At 42.4% G+C, this 16078-nt stretch overlaps 1 protein-coding gene across 1 annotated transcript in view; it reads right to left on the bottom strand.

Annotated features, from left to right (window-relative positions):
* Positions 1-16078, bottom strand: part of frem2b (FRAS1 related extracellular matrix 2b) — a 137588-nt gene that overhangs the window by 82850 nt on the left and 38660 nt on the right. The window contains exon 3 of the mRNA XM_079823951.1: positions 8836-8982. Coding sequence (XP_079680077.1) covers positions 8836-8982 — 147 coding nt within the window. The remainder of the gene's footprint in view (positions 1-8835; positions 8983-16078) is intronic.

The following is a 16078-nucleotide window of genomic DNA, read 5'->3' as shown; positions in this document are numbered from 1 at the left end:
AGGAATGAAAGAATAGTTCCTAGCCATATCGGTCTAGAAAATCGCAACTTTTCATTTTCCGCCGGTCTTAGTACACGATGTAACTATACACATCGCAACATGTAAATAGGAAAATGTTGGCGTTATTTTTTCACTTATTGAGCAGTGGGCTAGATGGAGCCGTTTACCTCCAGTCTTTGTGCTAAGCTAGGCTAGTGGTGGGAGCGTCAGACAGAGTTATGGCACGCACAGAGATGAGAATGCATGTATGGACTTCTCTAACTCTGGGGGATACGGTGAATAAGCTAAAGTCCCAAATAGTCAGTGCGTTCCTTTAAGTGCTATAAAAAATAAAGGTGGCTTGACTTGACTTTGTAGCTCATGCAAATGGAAAATTCCCTCTTGGGGATGCTTGAACTGTTCATGGTCCCTGGGAGTCAAACCCATGACCTTGCTAGCGTCATGCTCTACCAGTTGCGCTACAGGAACAGATTTAGATTAAAATCGGATAAACATTCATTCCAGAATCTGACATTTTCTATTAAGGGGGTAACATTTGCCCATTGGAACTGACTTTCAGGGGTGTTTTTACCTTAATGAGAGCTATGTTTTCCGAAGCATATAAAAATATTTTGTCCAAATAATTCAACCAATTCAAAACTAGATCATAAACCATTCTAGACTTAGAATAAAATATTATGAAATATTTCAAAGATAACATAAAATACCTGTGGAAATATTATGGAAAATATGTGTTGCATTTTTGTCACTTTCTTTAGTATTTTGGTTCATTTATGTTCCTGATTTCCACTCAAGCTCCATCTTTCTCAAATTCATGAAATTTTACTGTTCTTCAAAAAATCTTCAATTTGAGATACCTATATCAGATAACCATATTATTGTTAAGGTTTGGGTTGACAAGATTTTGTAATAATTTTGAAAGAACGTCTCGTATGGTAACCCTCGTTCACTGAAGGAGGGAACGGAGACGTACGTCGGTATTACCGACGAATTGGGATCACTTCAGAGAGCTAACTCGAGAACTAAAGAACAGGCCAATGGACAATTGCCGTGCAAGATTTGCATCTCGCGCTCCGCCCCGCGCCGCGGGTATAAACAGGAAGCGAGAGCATCGCACTGACGTTTTTCACTTCGGAGCCGAACTAGTGACTCGGCCATGCAGTGATGGAAGGAACTGTGGCGACGGGACGTACGTCTCCGTTCCCTCCTTCAGGGAACAAGGGTTACCATACGTAACCGAGACGTTCCCTTTCAGTCGGTCACTACGACGTACGTCGGTATTACCGACGAATTGGGATCCCTATGGAAAGCGCCACAGTTACTACCACTACCAGCGCCCAGCGAGAGCCCCTCAGACCCCGTTCTGATGCGGACGGGGAGACTCACGCAGGGAGAGTCACACTGCTGTTCCGCAAGACCCATTCAGCAGACTGATTGGATAACGCTGGGAAAGCATGCCCGAAGGACGCTGCGGGAGCCACATCATGCCCAGAGGGAGTTACCATGTGGAAAGAATACGTATGGGCTGGCCGTGGGCAGCTCAACATACGAAGTCCCAGAGGTGGCCCCGGCCTAATGCAGGCGGGGGACGACACCGTACTGAGACGGCAGAGGAACTCTGCCAAGGGAAAGACACAAGCTCGCCGTAGGGAGCTGTACCATGGAGAATACACGTATGGGACCGCCGTAGGGGTCACAATATACGGAACCCAGTCTGACACAAGTTCCACCAATGCATACAAGTGCCAGACCTGGCGTCGGACGCTCCGTAGCATCCGACTGCCGAGGGGTGCGGAGGACTCAACAGGGTTCGCCAATCCTGGGGAACTCGACTGGAGAAAATAAGCGCACGTATCCGTTCCATGGGGAAGGGAATGGCGCAGCAAGCCGACACTTAGAACGGGCACTTCAGTGAAGCTGACTATGGGAAGCGAGCACACGAGAAGCCACCGGTTCTATACGTAGGCTATAAAACCTAGCGAACGTGTTAGGTGTCGCCAAGCCCGCAGCTCTACAAATGTCTGTCAGCGAGGCGCCACGAGCCAATGCCCAGGAAGAAGCTACACCCCTGGTGGAGTGAGCTCTAACCCCGAGCGGGCAGGGCACGTCTTGGGACTCATCCGCCAAGACGATGGCATCCACTATCCAGTGGGCCATCCTCTGCTTGGAGACAGCCTTTCCCTTCTGCTGTCCTCCGTAACAGACGAAGAGCTGCTCTGAGGTCCTAAAGCTTTGCGTTCTGTCAACATAGACGCGCAGAGCGCGAACTGGACAGAGAAAAGCCAGGGCTGGGTCTGCCTCCTCCGAAGGCAGCGCTTGCAGGCTCACCACTTGGTCCCGGAAGGGAGTAGTGGGAACCTTGGGCAGGTATCCAGACCGGGGTCTCAGGGTCACCTGAGAGTCACCCGGCCCGAATTCCAGGCACGATTCGTCGACCGAAAATGCCTGCAGGTCCCCTACCCTCTTAACTGAGGCCAATGCAATCAGGAAAATTGTCTTTAGAGACAAGATCTTAAGCTCTACTGACTGTAAAGGCTCTAAGGGTGCCCTCGGCAGTGCGGTCAGCACCAGAGTCAAGTCCCAAGAGGGTATAGAGGAGGGGCGAGGAGGATTTAGTCTCCTCGCTCCCCTCAGGAACCTGACGATCAGATCGTGCTTGCCTAAGGACTCACCATTAATGAGGTCATGGTTTGCGGCGATAGCGGCAACATATACCTTGAGGGTGGAGGGAGACAGCCTTCGCTCCAACCCGTCTTGAAGGAAAGATAGCACAGATCCGACCGAACACTTTCGGGGGTCTTCTCGGCGAGAAGAACACCAATCGACGAACAGGTTCCACTTCAGCGCATATAGCCGTCTCGTAGAGGGGGCTCTGGCGGAAGCGATGGTGTCGACTACCGCTTGCGGTAGGTCACCTAGAACCTCCGCGTCCCGTCCAGGGACCAGACATGGAGTTTCCAGAGGTCTGGACGTGGGTGCCATAGGGTGCCCCGTCTCTGAGTTAGGAGGTCCTGCCTCAGAGGAATGGGCCAAGGAGGTGCTGTCGCGAGGAGCCCTAGTTCCGGGAACCACGTCCTGTTGGGCCAGTACGGAGCTACCAAGAGGAGTTGCTCCTCGTCCTCCCTGACCTTGCACAGTGTCTGTGCAAGAAGGCTCACTGGGGGAAACGCATACTTGCGCAGAGCCCGGGGCCAGCTGTGTGCCAGTGCATCCGTGCCGAGGGTCCCCTCGGTCAGGGAATAACACAACTGGCAGTGGGTCGTGTCGTGGGCGGCAAACAGATCAATCTGTGCGGCCCCAAAGTGACTCCAAATCAGCTGGACCACCTGGGGGTGGAGTCGCCACTCTCCTTGGAGCACTGGCAACCGTGACAGCTCGTCGGCTGCACGATTGAGCAGGCCCGGAATGTGAATGGCACGAAGGGACCTCAGATGCTTCTGACTCCACAGGAGGAGATGGCGGGCGAGTTGGGACAAACGGCGGGAGCGTAGACCACCCTGTTTGTTGAACCAATCTTGGGGACGGATGCACCTGAAGATGCGTTTCTGCGTTAGCATTCTGAACGGCATCCTGTGGAGGGAGTGGTTCAAGTAACGCAGGTCCAAGATCGGCCGTAACCCGCCACCTTTCTTGGGTACAATGAAGTACGGGCTGTAGAACCCGGACTTCATATCGGCTGGAGGGACCGGCTCTATCGCGTCCTTCGCCAATAGCGATCTCCGCCTGAAGCACCGGGGCGCCCTCCTTCGGTATAGATGTGAAGTGGACACCCCTGAACTTCGGGGGACGCCGGGCGAACTGAATACTATAGCCGAGTCTGATGGTGCGAATGAGCCAGCGAGACGGTCTGGAAAGCGCTAGCCAGGCCTCCAGAGACCGAACAAGCGGGATCATCGGCACCACAGATGTACCCGGAGCGGGGCAGCGCAGCGGAACGCAGGGGCCCCAGGACGACATGGGAGTGGTCCGTGCAGGGGTCTGGGTCTGACACACGACCTGCATCCGCTGAGGGGACGGGCGAGCGTGGGGAGGCACACTGTGTGCGTCCGCACAACCAACGCCCCCTGTTGGCGAGGGGAGAGGTGTCTGACGGGTACGAGGCATGGTAGCGTCGCATACCGCCAGACACGCTCTCTTGGCACCCAGAGATGTTGGAAACTGCTCTTTTATTGAAAATTTGGGTGCCACTGGCGGGACCATCACAAAGAGATGACTGGGCGCCCGTGGGCGGGACCAGCGATCTCTTCCGGGGGCGCCACCGGCAGCGGTGCTTGTGAGGGTTCAGGGACCTGCGTAGGGACACTAGGCGGGTTTGTCCTGAACGTAATCCTCAGGTCACCCCGGCCATCCGTCGAAGTAAGTCTATCCTGGTTAGGGATAGCTCTAGATCGAGGTATGGGGAGGGGGACTCCGCCTTCCCGGAGGTAGGTGAGTCTCGACCTAAGCACCGCAATAGTCATTATCCCGCAGTGAGAACACGAGCTATTCACAAACGCTGCCTCAGCGTGCTGTAAGCCCAGGCACGTGATGCAGTGATTGTGGCCGTCAGCGGGCGAGAGGGAACGACCGCATCCAGAAACGCACGGGTGGAATGACATCTTGAGAAAGATGCAGTGTCACACCCATGTTTCTCTCTTTGTGAGGAAACGCTCTTTTAGAGAGTGCTGAAGCACCCAGGGAGACTGCGGCAACACACAGGGAATAGTGCAGCCTGTGTTTGCACTCAATTTGGGAAACGCCCACCGAAACCAACAGGTTTGCTGTGATAACAGCAGTTGTTTCACTTATTGCAGCTGAGTTAGCGGTCCCGCTGGAGAAAGCCGTCACACCAGCACAACGTTCCTCTCCTCTTCTTAGAATTCTCTCGACTCGAATCGCTGAATGAATCAGGAAGCAGTCTGCTACTTCAAACGCCATTCGGCTCCGAAGTGAATGACGTCAGTGCGATGCTCTCGCTTCCTGTTTATACCCGAGGCGCGGGGCGGAGCGCGAGATGCAAATCTCGCACGGCAATTGTCCATTGGCCTGTTCTTTAGTTCTCGAAGCTGATAGGGGCTCTCTGAAGTGATCCCAATTCGTCGGTAATACCGACGTACGTCGTAGTGACCGACTGAAAGGGGACTCACTTACGTTCACCAAGGCTGTATGTATTTGACGAAAAATACAGTAAAATAAAAGAAACTGTAAATATTGTTAAAAATTCCTAAAATAACAATTTTCTATTGAATATATTTTAAAATCTGTGACCCCCCCCCCCCCCAGAATTATTTCAAGTCAGTTCAAAAGAACAGCATTTATCTGAAAAAAGTATCTTTTATAAATGTCTTAACTGTTACTTTTGATCAATTTAATGCGTCCTTGGTGAATAAAAGTACTACTTCCTTTCTTTCAAAAAAGAAAATCTTACTGACCCAAAACTTTTGAGTAGTAATGAATATTAATTCATAAAAATGTAAAATCTATAGGGTTTAAAGGGGTCATGAACTGGCTTTTATATATATATATATATATATATATATATATATATATATATATATATATATATATATATATATATATATATATATATACCGTTGTCTGAGGTCAACTTATGACGTTTGCGTGATTTTTACATTCAAAAACATCATAATGAATAAGTAAAAGTCTATTTTCTGAGCCTAGCTCCTGGAACGCTCGGTTTTTATGGGCGTGCCGCATTGAAGACTTGGAAGTAAACAAGCTTTGCATTTAATACTGAGCGTCGGCTCCCCCGTCAGTAGACATGGGGAATTGTTTTGAAAAAGTGGAAAAACGGCAACCGGAATGATCCGCCCACAGAGCTTGCAAAATGTCTTTATCAAACAAACACAATGATTTATCTCTCATCCACCAGCAATTAATTGGAATGTAATTTTTTTATTACTTGGCCCGCCCGATCAGTGGATATAACTGCGAACCGCATCACTAACACACACACACACACACACAAGCCAAGTACGTGCATCAGCAAAACTTCACTGCAGACATTCACAGACATTCACTGCCGGTGATACATTTTAGTAGCCCAACTGGAAAACACATTAGCCTGGGGACGTCGGGCTATGCGAGCCCTGGCCCATACATGTTTGAGTCTGATCCAGAATCGCAGTACAATGAACCAACAACACCTCAAATACAAAGGATACTCCAGCCTGTGGTAAGTTATGTTTAGTTAGACATACACATAATCAGTACATATCAAACTATCTGTAACAATGCAATACTATAACATATAAAAAAAAATGTTTTACTCACATAAGTGTTTCATCATTCCTGTCAGATCCAATATAGAAGGCACAACATAGTTTTTAATCTCATTCTGTCTGCAAATCCAGTCTCTTGTTTACAATTGAATCCACGGTAAAATGAAGTGAACAAACGCTCAGTGTCTTACCCATGTGAGCTGGAACTTCATTAAAAATAAAGTTCAACCGCATTCTTAATATTGGAATCCGTAGGAAGCTTATGCAGTGACTGTGTTCTTCCACAACCAGGCACTGCACAATATTTTGTTTCTTGTGTTTATTGCTTGGAAGTTTGATCCGGTTTAGCTCCACGTAGGCCAATGTTATTTATCTTTAACATGTCACGTGCAAGTCGGTGGGCGGGGCTACAGAATTAGGTGTTGGTCTTAAGGTGGCTTTTCGCTGCTCTCTGACATCACAGGGAAGGAAATTCGCAGATTGATCGTTTGCTGAGCCAGCTGTCAATAAAAGCTCTTTGACTAACAAGGACGTTTTCAGCTCTGAAAATTGCAGTATATTCTTATATTACAATGACCTTTTATATATCAAAAGCTTAAAGGAAAGATGATTTCTCAATTCATGACTCCTTTAAAGCAACACTGTGTGATATTTTCCCCCATCTAGTGGTGGAAAGGTATATGACCATCCAGTGAATAATAGTTTCTGTTCCTCTCAATTCCGATTTCGTTTTAACTCCTACGGTGGCCGATTTAGTTCAAGATTAACATGGCTTCCAGTTCAACCTCGTCCACATCCGACACGGTGCCATCGAGTGTTAAAGGGGTGGTAAACCACGATTTCACTATTCTAACTTTAGCTAGTGTGTAATGTTGCTGCTTGAGCATAAACAACATCTGCAAAGTTACAACGTTCAAAGTTTAAAGCAAAGGGAGATATTTGCTTTTAAAGAAATCCATTTCTAAGGACTACAGCAAACAGCCAGTAGGCGACTACAGACATTCCTCCAGGGTTGGTGACATCACCAGCCTCAATATTTACACAAACCCCTCCTCCGAGAATATTAAACAAGGGGGGGTGAGGCCATTTTGTATCGCGGCGCTGTTGTGATATAGTTAGGCTGGAGTGGTGTTGCTGCAATGCCGACGAAACGCTGTTATTTTCATCCGGATTGCAGGTCTGGGTACTTGCTTTGTTCAGCCTTTCTTGTGGGACGGGGGTGCGTTGCAGAGCGTTTAACATACAGCATGTTATATGCACATGTGTGTTTGAGACGGAGGGGAACAGGCGCGCGCGGGGCTCCCACTGCACATCTCACGGAGGAAAACTTCCACAATCTTCGCGAGTTCAATACAGGATTCGCACAACGTCAGCTGCGCGAGATAAACACGGCCAGTGTGAATCATGCACGACGCGCGCGGGGCTCCCGCAGCACATTTCACGGAGGAAAACTTACACAATCTTCGCAAGTTCAATGCAGGATATGCACAACGGCTTGTCCAATGGGGGGGCAACATGGCGACCCGCATTCGAACCCCTTAGCCGTATGTATTTTCAATTGCATATTATAAACTTACAAGAATACTTTATTACTTGAAAGAAGTAAATATACATTAATGAGCACATATATTTTTGAAATAACTAAGTGTTTTTAGCTAAGAATAAACTAAAAAAGTTACACAGTGTAGCTTTAAAGTTTGTCGATCATGCGTCTCCAATGACACCTGAACTCTCCTGTCGGCTATAATACTTATTATTTGTTTTACATCTAATATCTAACTGTTAAACAGACACAGCACCGTCAAAATAAAAGTCCCTCTCCAACACATCTGCCAAACAGAAAAATATATCAGCCAATGCCGATATTTAAAAAAAAATCAAATATCGGCCAGTATATCAGCCTTGGCTATATATTTCGATCGACCACAATGAATGTCAGCCAGTAAATGAATACAAAAAAAAAAAACCTAACAGGGTGATCTGACCCCAAAACAAAGCTGAATGTACCACTTATTGCATGGCTGCGCACCAAATAAATAAATACTTGATGTTTTACTGTTCAATATAGGCAGCAATATAAAGCTGTAGTCCATAATATTCTGCATAAAACAGCCAATGTTAATATCAATTGAGAATATCATCTTTATGTGGCCTCCTCCCATTAATTAACTGCTTTTTGCAGAGATTAGTTAAATATGGTAATCCAACAACTACACTTTGATCTATGACCTTTCCCATGTGAGGTTCCTATTTCTAGGGATTGTTTTTTTCTCTGCTGAATATGGAAACTCAACTTTGCCCTTAGGGGACCAACAATGAAGAGATATGTGTGTGGGTTTCTGACTTAAAACCAAGTCAGAAAAACTAGTATTATCATTGTGTATGTGGGCGGAAGCGTAGCTATGCCTTGATGCAAATCAAGCAACCAAATCTGATGACATGAGAAGCAACATCTACAGAGGTTCAAAGAGCCCAAAATAGTGATGTTATAAAGAGACTCCTATCAGCAAATTAGAGGTCACGGATATTTAACACATCAGAGAGGCTTTTTTCTTCAAAAAATCGTATCAGTAGTGCATGATGGGAAATTAAATTATTTCTTAACATCACTTACTAACAAATGAGGTCTCGCCAAGGTAACCTCTGCGTCTCAAGACCACCTCCAGAAACTTAGCCTCTTCATCCACATGGTAATACTCTTTCTCGAGGGAGATCCAAGCCCAGTTTAGCCGGAAATGTTGGTTCTTCAGCTTGTTGCCCCCTACAGAACAAAAAGAAGAAACATATTGAACATACAATCAGGTAAAGATTAGTATCAAAGGTGTAGTAATGATTTGGAAAGGATCAATCTTACATAAGGGTAGGAATTGTTTGCTGTGCACTGATTGTATCAATCCATGTACAAACGTACAAAAGTTAGACTTAACTCTATCTATTTTTGTTAGAAGTGCTTTCTCTTTGAAGTAATAGCTTTAATATGGCCTTCTGAGGTTTAATGGAGCTGAATCCTTCAATTCATACAGGGTACCTTATTCATCTCAACAAGCACAGTGTGATATCAGTCAAAATCTCTGATGCAGCGGTAAGAGAAAGCACAGGTTTAATTGCTTCGTTTCTAATTAAAATAAAAAAAGGTTTGTCTGCTTTCTATCGGTGTTAGTCTGTTTTATCATCAGCGTTTGAAGTGCGATTCAAAGTGAGGGCTCGCTCCTGGAGGGCATCCCTACCAGTTACAATCTGCACACACAGACATCAAACACACACAAAAACAGGTCTTTCTTTCCCATGTAGGAATGCAAATAATGGAAAAATGTAATATGTCTAGTCCATCTATGTTAAATTTAATATGCATAATTCAGATACAATTATGTAAATACAGGATGTGGTTTAATAATGTCAAAATTGGATTTTTGTGGCTTTTTGACCTTGTCTGTAAGCTTTGGTAACCGTTTTGTGCACAAAAAGGTAGGACACAACTATTATAGAAAATAACTACATATAATATTACATAATTATACAAATGCAATATGTCTAGTCAAACTATGTTACATTAAATATTCAAACTTCAGATTTTTAACTAAACAATATGGTTTAATAAAATAAAAAAAAGATTCTATAAGCTTTCATAACAATTTTGTGCACTTTGGGACAGCTATTATATAAAATAACTCAATTTATTACATACATTTTATTATTATGTTTTTTAATTAAAATTATAATAACTAAATGTATTACATACATTTTATTATTATGTTTTAATAGAATTATAATAACTTAAATATTATTGAAATCGTTTAAATTAAAAATGATAAATAATAATTATCCATTAAAAAGTATTAATACATTTAAAATCAAATCAACAGATTATGGCCAAAATTACTATTTTAAAAGGGGGTGGGGGGTGATTTTATGCATTTAAAACTAGATTTTTTTTATACTAAGTTAATTTTATGTTACATAATAGTCTATCTGATTTATAACAGACTTCATAAGAAAAAAATGGGAATTGTGCCTGTAGTGGTGGAACTGTATAATTGTGGAATGTCCCAAAAGTTACAATGATAAATTCCGCCTAATTTCCTGTTTCAATGGAAATAGAAAATTGTGAGTCTTACGCACACACACTGCACACAAAAAAACATTCTTCGTATAACAAAGAGAAAGATTGATCTGTCTGATGGACCCGTCCAATCAGCATTTGGCATCATTTGTCCGGTCCAGTCCAGCTGGCATGTTAAGAGAGAATAAGAGATAGAGAGGAAGTGAGCAAGAGTGAAACAAGACTTCAATCCATTGGTCTGTTCTGTTCTGGTTTCTTTGTACTGAGCTATCAGTGGACTGCGACTTATTTGCTTTTGGCAACATTACACAGGCTCTACCCACCCTGCACACTCCTCTCCTTCCTCCTCTGTCCAGTTGTCACGCTCTGCAATCCCGTCACGTCCAACTATTTCACTTTCATGCAAAGGGTGAGACGCACAAGTCTGGATGATTTATATAAATCAGCGTGTGTGTAAAGCTTGCTAGTAGCACCTGTTAAGAGCTTTTCATGTATTTTTACACCTATAATTCTCAACAAAAAAAACCCATCCAAATATCTAGCATGGTCAATGAGGGAGATGCACAAAATGGTAAAGCACTACAGCACAGACAAACACCATCTAAAAGTGTGTCGCCTCTGATGTTTCACATTCTAAACTTGACAAATATGGATCAACAAATAGAACTATAACTAGACACATTGCCAATGATTCGGTTTCATTTGAAGGATTCCCGAGAGCTGCTTTTATGAAACGTAACAAACAAAGAAAGCATCTTCAAACTGCAAGAGAATGAGCTCGATGAAGCCCTGTCAGAGTGAAGAAATTAACCGACAATGACAGAAGATTCAGATCTGAGCTGAAGTACCTGGCTCATCTTCAAAGTCCGACATTTTGCAGAATAATTGGCTGTGTCAACACGCTTTTGATGAAAGAGAATTCGAGATTCGCAGAATACAAAGATTTTTGGACTTCACCGCAGCCTGCTCTCTGTGACAGCGAATAAACAGGATCCACTTTACTTTTGAGGAAAGATGTGAGGGGAAATTTCATTCCGTTTCTAGAGGTTTGGCAACATACACTATATATGTCAAAGTAGCAACTAAATGATTATCATTCTCCTCAGTGCAAAAACTGAGAAATAAAGGGGACCTTTGGTTGCACAAAATGACCTCTGTATAGGAGTTTATTTTGTGTGTGGGTGAGATCAAATAGCAAGTTCATGTGCTATAGGAAGTTTATTCAGTTAAACATTCAAAAGTGTCTGTGAGCTTGATAAAACAAAGAAAAGTTCATTCACTTGACCTTATCTGCAAGAACCCTTCAAAGAGCATTTTCTAGAGGCAATCTCATACAGCCCACATGTGTTTCCCACAGAAAGACCACCTCAAGCTTTGATTTTAATGCGCATATATGCACATGTTTTAAACGCAATATGATAAGTCATGTTCAACCAACATATGGTAGGCCTACCATTGTTCTAGATCCGGCCCAGAGTTCAGGTATTAGAGGTGAGGTTGTGTTTCAGCTGGATAAACCGACTTCAAAGAGTTCAAGGAAAACCTCCCAGTTAATCTATAACTGTAGGTTAAGATTGCTGAGCAGGGGTTTCGTTAACGCCAATGTTTTCTCAAGGTCCCACTTTCTAGGTCACGGTCTAGTGCATTTTCTGAATCCCCTTTGTCAAGACACTATACCACTGCTTTGAAAAACAACTTAAAATTTATTTTTCGAATTTCTATGATGATATGTTACAAAAACTAAATTATTATTGTAAAACACGTTTTTTAAACAAGCACATTCTGTATCACCTCTTGAAATAGTAATAATAAAATAAATAATGGTTTTATTCAAGTCAAAAATCAACCTAAATATATAGACTCTTTCATATTGTGATGTACATGAAAGTGAAACAGATTATTAAAAAAGAAAAAAAGAATGTAGGAGACTTGGTTCATCCATGGATACCATAGACCAGTGTTTCCCAACCTTTTTTCGGTCATGGCACCCTTTGAAAATGTTCTCCATTTTGTGGCACCCCCTATCATACGTTACGCTAGGGGTGTAACGGTACAGATTGCTCACGGTTCGGTTTGTATCACAGTTTTAGGTTCACGGTTTCGGTACTGTTCAGTATTTGCTATGTTCAGGGAAAAAAGGGACTAATGTCAAATAAAAAAACTAATAAGAACAAATAATTTAAATACAAGCAGCAGCACAAATAAATACTATTGAGTAAAGATACTAATAAAATAAACTATGCTTTTCAGGTTTTTCAGGTATGTCTAACATTAGTTTTCAGATACAGAAATTGATCGAATGTAAAATAGCATTGCATATTTGAGTGTATAAATTAAAGATTAATCCTATTAAACTTACAAAAGCTATTCAATCAAGAGCAGTGAGTGATGTCCTTGTCTTTTGTTGTTTGACATTAAACAGACAGCAGTAAAGGCTACTGCCCCTTTAAGACCTAAAGCATGGATATGCGTCGTCTTTCTCGACTGTATAAAGTTTACTTAAGGCATATACAGACTATGTCTGCTAGAATACTCATCAAGATGGACATGTTGACATACTTTTTGTGTGAGTTTGTCCGTTCAAGAACAAGACTTGAAAGAGAACTCAATATTTGCGCGCTGTGAGACGTGTGCGCGCTTTCGGATGAGTGCACAGAGACAAATTTTCTCACAGCGTGCGAGTCTTCTCATTCACGTCTTCTGGCACTACACCCGGGTGATGACGGCGAAAATTACTGGTCATATTCGAACATACGGCAGCACTCGCATGCATTGAACAAAGTTTACAAAGAGATAATTATTTGAAAAATTTGAAAAAAAAAATAATAAATTATATATTTGAAGGACTTTTACACGGCACCCCTGCTCTCATCACACGGCACCCCGGTTGGGAAACACTGCCATAGACTGTAAAAAAGATTGACAACGCACCTTCGCTATCTTCTATTGGAGAAAAGTGAAGCCACCAATATGGTGCTGATTTGGGACCCGAGTCTGTGCAGTAGTAAATACGGGACCCGTGTCTGCTCAGTACAGAGCAGGAAGTAGATATCAAACCCCGCCCACACTCCCACAGTATCTGTTAGCTGCAGAACAACTCATTATGTTGGTGTGAAATAAACAGTTGTGGAAATGTAGAAATTAAAGTTAAAGCTCCAATCTCCTCCCGAAAATCCCGGAAAAAATCGGTTGGTGCTTCATTGACAACTTCGCTCAGAGAAGTCGTCAATCTCAGTTGTCAATCATGACGTCATACCCCCGTTTTTATAGCATCAAATAACTAAAACCAAACTTATTTAAAAAAAAAAAAAAAAAAAAAACACTTACATCAGCGTGGTAAAAACTACCTAAAATGATAGAAACCATATTTGGAAAAACTTTTTTTTGAAGTATAATTTGATTGTTTAGTTTTGGTTAAGAGCTATACTGGGGCCAACCATCTGGGGGCGATCGAGACGCTTTCGAGACGCTCACTTTTCAGGACGTGTGCGGCACGCTTGATGGGAACAGATCTGAATGTGAGCCAGCAGTCAAAAAATGGGTGGGGTTTAAAGTGGACAAAGTTATTGGAGAAATCTGGCATATTTGTCACCAGATTGAAGTCTGTTGTTTTACTGGAAGATCAAGTTACGATAGATTAATAAAAAAATTACTAGCTCAAAATGACAACAAAAACCATGTATGGAAGATTAATAAGATGCAAAAGGTGAATTTCCATTTCATGAACAAGCCCATGTCTTTATACATTACAGAACCTATGAGATCACTGACGATAAATGCACTGGGCAGAGCTAATATAGATTTAGTAGTCACTACAGTCCTAACATAGCATGTCCTGTCTGACACCACAAGATAATAAGCATGACATCGGCTTTTGACGGACAGATTTGTTATGAATGAGACCGGAGGCTCCGCTCAGCCTGATCTGTGCCAACTCTGTGCCCCCTGTCTCCTCCATAAGCACTGGGTCTGCAGACTACCCTTATTTGGTCACTGAGGAGAGCGAGGGGCCCACGGTGCCCACCGTCATTACCCCTCCATCAGACAAACCTGCATGTTAGGCATCAGTGCTGAACACTGACTTGTCTGTGCCTAAATTAAGGACCAGCTTGGAGCAAAATGGAAAGTCTGTATCTATTGTTATTGGATACAAGAAAAATTAGGACCCAATTACTCCAGGTTTTTGTTTGACAAACATGAGGTTAATGTATTTCTCTACTTTTACTGATATTGCTTTCTTTACTATTTTCATGTGCTTACAAAACGCTGTTCAAATGTTTGATGTTGATAAGATTTGTATGTTTTACAAAGAAGCCTCATCAAGATTTAATCAGAAATACAGTTAAAAACAGTAATAGTATTCTAGTAATATAGTGAAGAGTTTAATCTAAAATAACAGTTTAAAATGTATTCCTGTAATGTCAAAGCTGAATTTTCAGCATCATTACTCCAAGCTTCAGTGTCACATGATCCTTCAGAAATCATTCTGCTTATTTGCTTCTCAAGAAACCTTTCTTATTATTATTAATGTGAAAAATAATTTTCCTGCTTATTATTTCTGTGAAAAATCGTGATAGACAGTTCAAAATATTTTTTTTTTAGAGAACATTTTTGAAACGTCTTTACTGTCCCTTTTAATCGATGTAATGCATCCAAGATTAATACAAATATTAATTTTAAAAAAATAGTATTAACTCTAAACTTCTGAACGGCAGTTTAAATATATATTTTTAATCATTTAAATTAAAAACAGTTGTTTTATTATTTGAATTAAATTAAATAACTGTTACATTTAATTATTTTTAAATGTAATAATTATTTAAAAAATGTAAGAGAGGGACTTTTCCTCCTGAGAAAAAACAAACCAACAAGACAAATGTCTCAAGGAGACCCATTCATGTGTAGGATAAACAAATGAGATATTAAATAGATATAATTTTTACTTTTTACAAACGTATAAAGAAAACATCACTCTTTCTCTTTTTTGTCATTTTTTTTTTTCTTTTTAATTCCACATTGCAAGGCAGAGTTGTTGTGGAAACCATTCTGATGCTCACTTCCTGGGTCACAAAAGCAGGATTTCCATACACTCTTGTGAGGAGGAGCTGCCTGGAATTCACTGAAGTCAGCGCAGTTCATTTACGTGTGTCTCAAAGAGACAGGGAGTGAGAAATAAAGTGTGTTTGTGGCTAAAGGTCAAACTGAACCTTGGGAGTTGCACCATGCTCTAATGGCTGCACTTGCAATCACTGCTGAGGTCAGTTCCCTCACACACCGGCTTAAGTCCCCCGCCAACCCAACCCCCGATATACACACACATACTGACAGAGGACTCTGAGAAGTGCCAGAAAATACCTTGCTTTTCTTTTCATTGCAAAATGCCTTTCACTATGCACTTTTCCAAATAGAAAAAAGAACAAGCTAAGAGAAGTAGAAGCTTCTAAGAGCACTAAATCCTGTGACAGTCAAGTATGACGGGGCTTCACGTTGTCAATAAAATGAGATGGCCTTCCACCAAACCTGTCAGTAAAAGCTTTTCACCCATAAAGCTTGTCTGCAGTTGTCTCTCACCTCTCAGCTCTCCGGAGATGTTGGTTGTGCAAGGTGTTTTAACATTCGTTGAACATTTTAAAGTGCAATAGGCATTTCCTTAGTTTAGCCCACTGTATTCGTATTGTGGTCTTTGCTGTGCTGCTATCACACCGGGCAGGGGGATTTTATGAAGGTCAGTGTTCCCTATATGCCTGGAAAACTCTGGAACACAAAAACTAAATCCTGTAATTTGGAGTCTAATCCT

Source organism: Gobio gobio (assembly GCF_949357685.1).
Source record: "Gobio gobio genome assembly, chromosome: 8".
Taxonomy (NCBI): domain Eukaryota; kingdom Metazoa; phylum Chordata; class Actinopteri; order Cypriniformes; family Gobionidae; genus Gobio; species Gobio gobio.
The sequence above is the reverse complement of the archived record's forward strand: the minus strand, read 5'-3'. Positions and strand labels throughout refer to the sequence as shown.